Raw genomic sequence first — 9,647 nt, forward strand, 5'->3', positions numbered from 1 at the left:
TTGGAGTGTCTGCAACCTACACTCAAGAGAGTCCAACAGAAATCACAACCCTAACACGTAGCTCTCTATGGAGAGATGACCCTTAACGAGGTGGACTGACACCGGGGGGCTGCAGCTATGGGCTCAGATGTGGCAAGGACTGAGGATGGACCAGGGTCCTGCAGTGTTTGGTTCGGTTGTCTGTGGGGTTGCTGTCCGTGGAACAGACTCACAGCACTTAACTAACTAGACAGAGACTAACTCAATGTGGCGTAAACGTTAATTAACACTTGTTGACTCTCAGTGGGTCTTGGTGCAGGGCACGTGAAGTGCAGTCTTCTAGCCTTCCAACTGTTTTTTGGTTTGGAATTATTCCAAATAAAAAGATTTTTAAAGTTCCTTAGAAATGAAAAGACTCCTTTAGGTCTTTGAAAGCTGACAAGAGAACAGAGCTGCCCCCTCACCCAGATGTAATTAATTCAAAATGAGACCAAAACGAAACACAGAAATAAGAAGGAAGTCCGCAGAGTTTTGGATTTTCCCCATGACCACTTTTAAGGAAATACAAAAATACACATTTTTTTCTAAAAATGTGTTTTTCTCGTTGGCCTGCCCTGTTTTTGCCCCTTGAAAGGTGGTTATAGGCATATCTCGACCCATACACTTTAAAAAAAAAAAGTTTAATATTTGCTTAATATTTTATCAGATGTGTGTGTGAATATTGCCTCCCAGTCTGTGGCTTCGTTTCTCGTTGATCCTCTCTCTTTTAAAGCAGTAACAGCCCCTTCCCTGCCCTGCCCTTGGCCCCCAGACACAGCTGACTTCATGCCAATCTCACTGTCTGGTTCCCTAGTGCCGCTCTGACAAGAAGTTATATAAGACAAATGGGATGGCCTGAAGAAACAGGAGTTTATTCTTGTACAGTTTGGAGACGTTAAGTCCAAGCTCAAAGTGCCGGGTCTAGGGGCTGGGTGAAAGCCCCTCAGCCTTGGGCTTCAGCTCTGCCTCCTGCTCCCGGCCACTGAAGCCAGACGCTTTTCTTTACTCAGCTGCTGGCTGCTGAGGCTGCCAAGCCCAAGGTTGACAAGTAAAATGGTACAGTCCCAATATTACTAAATCACACGGCAGGCCGTTAATTCAAGTCCGTTGAAAGTCTCAAGGTCGGCAGAGCATGGCAGGCTGCTGAATAACAACATGGCTACATGCAGGGTTCAAGGTGCCTTAAGCTAGAGACTGTTCCCCAAGGCTTCTCCTTATATTCGGGAAGCAGACCACATGCCTAAGGGAGCCACTCAGCTGCTCCCAGTAGATTCCACCCTGCAGTTGACAACCAGTCTCCTCATGGGGAATACTCCATCCAGCTGCCCAGCCACTCGACCAGGCCCAGCCACGTTGACACACCAACTGAACTACCACACCCAGCAGCACCCAGGACTCAGTGGCCTGCAGTGCCCCGCCTTGGCCGACCTCTGCGGCTCCAGGGCCACTTAGGCCAACACTCCTGCAAATGGCTAACCCCGTGGTCCGCCACGTCGTGAGCCCCCAAGGGCAGGGGCTGGCAGAAATGGCGTCATGCGTGTGTTTTCGGTTTAAGTGAGTGACACGGCCGTGATGTCTCTCCTAACGCCAACAAACTGAAAGGGGCATCTTTCCAGAAGAGCAATGGCCCTGTGGTTCGCTCAGCAGCAGAGGGGTGGAGCGAGAAGGGTCCGGAAACTCTGGGCGGGGTTGCAAAAGGCAAGAAGGTTCCAGGAAACTGCAGGGGGAAGTGGGCGCAGGGATGCCAGGGGCCGCTGCGTGGCCCCAGGAGCGGCGTCCGGTCTGGCTGTGACCTTGACTTAGGGTCGCGTTGGGGGAGCTGAAAGGCCCCAGCACTGCTGGCGGGCGCGTGGGCAGCTGCCAGATCACGGACGCCATTGCCACATTTAAGGCAAATGCAGGGGGAGGGAAAAAACAACGTAGTTGTGGGGAGTAGATGCTGACTCCTGGCAACCTCACGTGTGACAGGATAGGACTGGGTCCCATAGGGTTTCAACGGGTGATTTTTTGCAAAATACATAGCCAGGCCTTCCTTCCGAGGCACCGCTAGTGAGCTCACACCTCCAACTTTTTGGTTAACAGCAAATGTAACCGTTTCCGTCACCCAGGTCTCATAACCTGCAGAGACAAGAAACAGCCACCCATCTGCTCAGGGTGACTCAGACCCGCGGCAACCCCACGCGTGTGAGCAGCTGCCCTTCGCTCTCAAGGATCTGTGGGTGAACTTGACTATACGGACTTGTCATGTTTTGGTTAGCCGCTGAGAGCGCTCACCGCCTAGGGCTCCAAAGGGAAAAAAAAAGGGGGCACTGATTGAAGCCAGCTTCTAAGGAGCTCTGGTGGCGTAGTGGGTAAGGCATTTGGGTGCTCACTAGAAGGTCAGTGGTTCAAACCCACCAGCTGCTCTGCAAAAGGAAGATGAGGCATGTGCTTCCGTAAAGATGTACAGCCATGGAAATGCAATGAGGGTTGTCGGCATGAGTGGGAATCAACTTGAGGGCAGTGACTTTGAGTCCCCACAGGCGTAGCTGGGCAGGGCTGTGTGTACTCGAGCGGGCGCCCGGCGCTGGGGGCCCAGCAGACCTGAGACCGCTGTGTGGGGGCAGCGGGACCCTCTCTAGTTGGGCCAGGCTTGTCTGTTCCATTTCCTCACTTTTAAAATTAACGATTATCAGTGAATGGGTGAGAACCGGGCCTGCTGTTCCCCAGCTCAGTGACCCGAAGCCTCTGACAGCTGCAGGGGCCCCGATCTTCCACAGCAAACCGGCCTCTTCTCCTGCTTGGCCGGCTGACTTGCTGGTCCGTGGGATCTTACATTGGGCTCTTCATGTTGGTCCCCTGGGAAAGCCATAACTAAGTGCCAGAAGTTGGTTTCTAGGAACAGGAACTCGGAGGCTCACTGTTCTGGACGCAAAGGGGGCAGAGGCCAGGCCCGAGAGGCTGAGGGCCAAGACGAGGGGTGCCTGAGGTGTGGCCGGGGGAGGCTTTCCTGGTGGAAGAACTGTACCCTGAGTGTCCCTGAACCTGACTTGTGACCTGGTGTGTCCCTAATAAACCCCACAGTCATGGGTATTGTCTGTGAGTTCTGTGCAGCCAACACAAGGAATTCTTGTGTCCTGCAGAAATAGCGAGAGCCTTGGGAGGGACGGTTGGCATCAGGGTTGTAGGAAGGTTGGAGGGTGGTGGCCTGTCTGGCCTCTGCCTCACAGGAACCAGCCTGGGGCTGTGGCTGCCAGTCCTTCTCTGTCCCCTTCAGGAGCCTGGAGGAGGTCGGGGGGGGGGCCACCCTGTCACCCCTACTGCAGTGCTTCCGGCAGCCTCGGGTATTTTGTCCGACAGAACCCTTCAATACCTTCACTCGAGGCTTGAATTTTTTTCTTCAGCTCTGTCAGCTTGAGAAAGGCCAAGCGTGTTCCTCTCCTTTGGTTTCCTAACCCCAGGTCTTTGCACGGTTCTTTCTAACACTTGGTTTTGTCTTCTCGAGCTGCCCTTGGAAACGTTGCGTTCAGTGCTCCTCGGCCATCAGCCCTGCCAGTTGCTTTAGCTGCTCTCTGTTCAAGGGCAAATTTCAGAGCCTCTTTTGACCTGCCTTTTCGTCTTCTTTCTGCTCTGTCTGCTCGAGCAACTTCTTTTAGAAGGATCAGCACAAGGCTGGTCCCTGGGAGGTGGAGGTTAAAGGCGTCCCAAGCGCCCACCTTCTCCAGACTGCTGGGGCTCTCTATCCTCTCAGCCCGCTGCCCCAGCACCATCCATCCCATCTTAGGGTCCGAGTGTCACTGTAACTTCTCACAGAACTCCCATGCAGCCGGGGAAACGGCTGATACCGTGGGGGAGGCTGGTGGGTCCGTGGCTCAGACGTTGTCTGGAGGCCCCTGCTCACTCACCTGATCGCAGGGGCCGAAGATCCCAAATGGGCAGGTCTCCTCCCGGCCTGGTAGGCCATGTGACCGTCCACTTCAAAATGGCCAGCCCCCGTCAATCTCAGCTAGTGCCTGCGATCTTTACGTGTTCCATTTCATTTTGCATGAGTTTTCCCTGGTACACTTCATGTTCTGATTATCGATGAGTGTTTATACCAGTTTCTCCCCATTTTGAGTCATGTTCAGTCACCAAACGGAGGTCCTGAGGCTCTACTCCATCCACGTCATTAGGGTCGACTCTTCTTTGAGGACAGTCCCTTCCTCTGTCTTATTTTGCATGCCTTCCCATTTTCCGGTACTGGATTAGACGGTGTCCTGCTCTTCCTAAGGTTTTCACTGGCCATTTTTTTTTTCCCCTCAGAAGTGGACCTGCCTTCTTCCTAGTCTGTCTTAGATTGGACACTCTGCTGAAATCCATCCACCACTGGTGACCCAGCCTCACAGCAACGTGCAAATCACCACAGTGCCACACGCTGACAGACGTGTGAGTGGTGGGAATTCTGAAGAGGTGTCACCCCAAAGGCAGATAAAAATGTGGTGAAGGGGATGTGGGGAAACACACGGCTGATGCAGTGTCGAATGGTGGGTCTCTGTGGGAAATCATTGGGCAGTTTCTTAAATTCGACATCAATTTGCCACCATAAAAACCCCAAACCAAACCCAATGCCATCGAGTCAAATTCGACCCGTAGCGACCCCTGCCGGGTTTCCGAGGGGGTAAATCTTTATGGGAGTGGATTGCCCCGTCTTCCTTCTGTGAAGTGGCTGATGGGTTTGAACTGCCAACCTTCTGGTTAGCAGTCAAATGCTTTAGGCACTGCGCCACCAGAGCTCCACACAGGCCAGCCATTCCTCTCCTAGGTCCCTGCCCCAGAGAAAGGAAGGCTCATGTCTGAGAAGGTTTGCAGCAGCTTTATTCATGGAAGCCAAAAAGCAGAAACCACGCAGCCAGCCACCATCTGGTGGACAGAAGAACAAAGCACGGTCCATCCAGACAACGGAACGTGACCTCATTGCGGAAAATAACCAAGCCTTGGCAGACGCTGTAACAAGGTGAGCCCCGAAACTGGGTGCCACTACAGTGGGTGAATTCTGTGTTCTACACATGGCGCTCCATCCAGCTGTTTCAAGGAGGTTGCCAGTTGGTGGTTCATTTTTATCTGTGAATAGCTTGCTCTTTTGTGTGGCTTGGCAGCCAGGGGCATGAAGCGGGGCTCCCCTCCATCCCAGGGACCCTGGTAGCTTCACAGCCAGCTCAGGGAACCCCCAGGCCCCCAGTGAAGTGGGGGTGTAGGCGTGGGGGCCAGCCAATGGCTTCTCAGGCCTTCTCTTTTAGTGAGAGATAGTGGGGTGATGGTCACCCTAAGGGATGTTTTCCTAACCACCCTTGAGAGAGGGCAGAACATCTCAAGTGTCGACCAGGCAGCTTCCAGAGAAGGTTCTGGAATCCTCTAGAACTGGCCTCCATACACCACAGACCTGCTCCCAGGGGCCAGCTGTTGGAGGCTGGGGATCTTGCCTGGCTGGCCAGGCCCGTTAGATAGTATCAGACGGAAAAACGAGCCGAGCAAGGCTTTGAAAGTGCCACCTGGAGGAATGGCGTAGCAGTGAGAATAAAGGGTCCCTGAGGGTCCCGGCCTCAGCCTGCTGGGCCTCTTCTTGCCCTGGCTGCCTCATTGTCCTCCCCTCCCCTGTGATGGAGGCCCTTCACCCTGTACTGCAGAGACGTCGGGTATAGCTGGCATGGGGTGCCCTTTGTGGAAAGTGCCTGGGTCAGGGGGCTGAGCGCAGCAGAGCCTGGCTCCTCCCACAGGACAGACTGTAGCCACAGCCTTCGTGTGGTAGGCATGGCTTCATGGGCAGAGCTCCAGGCAGCTGCAGGTCACCCTCTGCACGAATCCGCCTACAGATACGGCATTGGCCAGCGTCAGGAGGGTGTCTGCTGGGACCGCCTTCCCAGTGGCAAGGCTTGAGATTTCCCCGGGAGCAAGTGCTCGGCCCCAGATGGCCAGGCCGGCCATGCTCCCCACAAAGGCCTCGGCACTGTCAAACCCGCCCCCTACCGTGTCTTGCTCCTGGCCCAGCACCAAGGACCCTCCGGGCGGGATCTCATAGCCTTCCCTGAAGCGCGAGCCGGCGGCCACCAGCCTGCGGTCCACATAGAGCCAGTGCCGGCCCTGCGTGGACGTCCAGATCACACATATGTGGTGCCACTGGCCGTCCAGCAGTGGCTGCAGTGGCAGTTCCCGGAAGGCTGGGTCTCCGATCACGAAGTGGACCGAGCCGGGGGCCAGGGAGTCCCGGCCATGCAGGACCAGCTTGTTGTCATTCTCCTCGGTGGCGTAGGAGAGGAGGGTGCCCAGGTGGCCTGAGGCCGTGCGGACCCAGCTGCAGACAGACAGAGCCCGCAGGCCCGCGAGAAAGCCTGGACGCAGGAAGACCACGTTCTCGGTCGAGGCGTTGGGGAACACGAACACAGGGCCCACGTGGCAAACTGAAACAGAAGGAGGGACAGTCAGTCCCGTGCACAAGGCAATCAATCCAGAGCTGCCACACCCCTCCCTCCAGGGCTCTGGGCCTAATGCCCGCAGCGGCCAGCCTCTACCGAGCACTCCTGGGAGGGCTGGCCTCCACCGGCCATGTTTATCGCCCATCATCACCAGTTGCACTTTGCAGAGTGAACGCTAGGGGGAGCCCGAGTCCTGGATGTGAGCCTAACGGGCACACAAAGTGGCGCTTACAGCCCGTGGCCACCAGGGGGCGCCCCTGCATGCGTGTCCCATCAAGGCTGGAACTGATTAACTACAGCGTGGGTTCTGCACTGGTTAATTTTAAGCGGTGACTGGGCTTTGCTTCAAAGTGAGTATGCCATGGCCTGCCAGAGGAACAAACATCTGTTTTAGAGGAAGTACAGCTAGAACACCCCTTAGAAGCAAGGATGGTGAGACTTAGTCTCACGCACTTTGGTCATGCTATCAGAAGGGGCCAGTCCCTGAAGAAGGATGTCATGCTTGGTAAGTCGAGGGTCAGCGAAAAAGGGAAAGACCCTCAATGAGATGGACTGACCCAGCGGCTGCAACGCTGGGCTCAGACAGCAGGGACTTGAGGACGTGTTTTCCTCGGTTGTACACAGGGTTACTATGAGCGACAGCACATGACAACAATGACCGTGGTTCCCAGTGGTGGAGACTGTCTCCTAGACTCTGCTAGGAAGTGCTGTGATGTCGTAGCCTGTGTCCCAGAATGTAGGCAGTCGATCCTTTGAAAGGGAGGTTTCTGAGAGTGTGTTCTGCCTCAGGCCACACCCTGAAGGCTTGGCAGGCCTCAAATTCTTTGAACTGAGCACACTTCTGCCATCAGAGCTGTGGATCTCGGGCTGTAAATCTGCGGAACCTCCCTCCTGTCGCCTGACCCACACGTTTGGGGTCCGCCAGCCCCCCAGTCACATGAGCCAATCCTTTGAAGTCCATTCCTGCCTTTCCAGATGCGGCACCCCCACTTTATTGCACTACCGTGTTTCTTACAGATGGCAGCTCTGTGGCAACCCTGCATCAAGCAAGTCTGTCGGCACCATTCTCCCGACAGCATGAGCTCCACTCTGTCCGCCGCTTTGGTCATTCTCGCTTATTTCATACTTTTCATAATGTGAATGCACACTTCGTGGACTACAGTATGACACGAACATCACTTTTACAGGCATGGGGAGGCCAACAAATGCAGTGACTTGCTTGATTTCGATTGTCCCTTGACTGTCGGGTCTGGAACCGAATCCACAATAACCCTGAGGTATGAGCGCAGTGGTTAAAGCACTCAGCTGCTAACCAAAAGGTTGGTGGTTCAAAGCCACCAGCCATTCCACAGGAGAAAGATGTGGCAGTCAGCTTCTGTAAAGATTGACAGCCTTGGAGACCCTGTGGGCAGTTCCACTCTGTCCTCTAGGAGAGTGTGGGTCAGAATGGACTCCAGGCAGTGGGTGTGGTTTGGGCTTTGCTTCTGTGAAGACTGACAGCCTTGGAGACCCTGTGGGCAGTTCCGCTCTGTCCTCTAGGGGCGCTGTGGGTTGGAATCGCTCATTCCCAACCCACTGCCTTGGAGTCAGGAACAAGAAGCTTCCCACGTTCCTTGGCTCCCAGCCCTGCGTCACTCCGACCTCTGCTTTGCTAACCCTCCTGCCTCCCCCCATGGGACCCTTGTGACTATAGAGGTACCTGGGAAGAAAGGGGAGACGAGGGATCAAAGGGGGGGGGGCGCCTTGGTACTTACTCTCTCCTGGTCTCTGCTGGGGTGGTGCCTGCTGAGGGGGGCCCCTGGTGGCTGTGCTGGCAGGGCCCCATGTCGCCCAGAGACGGCCGGTGATGCCCTGGGGTGGGTTCCCACCCCCCAGCAAAGCTTGGAGCACCTGCTTGTCCCCCTGCAGTTGCAGGGGGCTGGGGCTCAGCCGCAGGGGCGGGGCTGGGGCTGGGGTCGGGCCGAGGGCTGCAGCGCCAGGCCTGACTGGCGGCCACTGGCCCTCGAGAACAGCCAGCTTGGCGCCCTGGCGGTGCACAAGCTGTGTGAGGCCGGCCAGGCCATCCTGCAGGGCCCGCACGTCCACGGCCAGGCTGGAGACGGCGTCCCTCTGTGCTCTCTGTTCCTGGGCATGCTGCCGGCCCCCCTCACTCAGGGCCAGGTCCAAGGCCAGCAGCTTCGCATCCACCTTGTGGCTCCTTCTCTGTGTCTTCCGCACCCAGGTCTTCAGGTGGCCCAGGTCACCCTGCACGGTGGCCCGGGACTGGTTCAGCGCCAGGGCCACAGCCTGAGTCTCCTGCGCCAGGCTCTGGAAGCGGGTGTCAATGTTGTAGGACACATTGTAGTTGCTGGCGATGGCCTGCAGGCGGGTTAGGGTCACCTCCTGGAACCTCCGGAACTGCAAAGGGGACACACTGCAGTGACACGGGGGCCGGGCAGGGGCAAGACCACCCGACACCCCGGGGACACCAGCTTTGTCTGCATCAACTGGCTTCATCCTCGCTGCAGCCCCAGGAGATGTGCACCCACATGACCAGCCTCCGGGGGCTGCCGGAGGCCCCTAGGATAGAGGGGAACCTCGCCTCTGCTCCAGGGGCCCCTGGGCTGCTCGGCCAGACAAAGGTGCAACCTAGTCACAAGGAACACAGCGACGGGCTGGTGTCTAGAGGGGGTGCTGGGTGTGCAAGGGCAGTGGCTGCTAACTGAAAGGTGGGAGGTTGGGGTTCACCTCTGGGTGCCTTCGGCCTGGCCACGAGCTTCCACAGTCTCTGAAACCCTGAGGGCACCAGGCCACCCTGCCCCACATGGGCATCGTGAGTCGGAGGGCACCATGCTTCAAACACCAAAAGCCCAAACTCAGGCAGCTGCTGCAGCCAATGAGCACAGGGCAGGCGGCCTGAGGGCGCACAGGGCGTCATGTGTGGTGCGGAGTCCAGGCGACAGGCAGGACTCTGAGCCCTGCCCACACGCCCCATGTGCTGGGCAGCCACCAGGCCTCCCTGCCCCTCTCTGAGCTCGGGGCCCACTTGTGGATGGACGGGGCAGGAACAGGGGGTTCCTGGAGGTCATGGGGAGCAGACGGTTAGCAGCTGGTGCTGGCACCTGGGAACTGTGTGCTGACCTCACACGGGGGTCGTGGAGGCTGCCCATACCCTCTGCGCCCCAGCAGACCGCCGCCTTCCTCTGTGCCCAGGGACCCTGC

At 56.8% G+C, this 9,647-nt stretch overlaps 1 protein-coding gene across 1 annotated transcript; it reads right to left on the reverse strand.

Moving 5' to 3' along the window:
• Positions 1-5,790: 5,790 nt before the first annotated feature.
• On the reverse strand, positions 5,791-8,942 carry PTX4 (pentraxin 4). Its single transcript, XM_042780780.1, has 2 exons — positions 8,201-8,942; positions 5,791-6,431 (listed from the first exon to the last, which is right to left on the reverse strand). Exons 1-2 carry the CDS (start codon positions 8,940-8,942, stop codon positions 5,791-5,793), a joined length of 1,383 nt encoding a protein of 460 aa, XP_042636714.1.
• Positions 8,943-9,647: the final 705 nt, after the last annotated feature.

Source organism: Orycteropus afer, unplaced genomic scaffold, assembly GCF_000298275.1.
Source record: "Orycteropus afer afer isolate SDZICR_OR568_19922 unplaced genomic scaffold, OryAfe1.0 scaffold00061, whole genome shotgun sequence".
Classification (NCBI taxonomy): Eukaryota; Metazoa; Chordata; class Mammalia; order Tubulidentata; family Orycteropodidae; genus Orycteropus; species Orycteropus afer.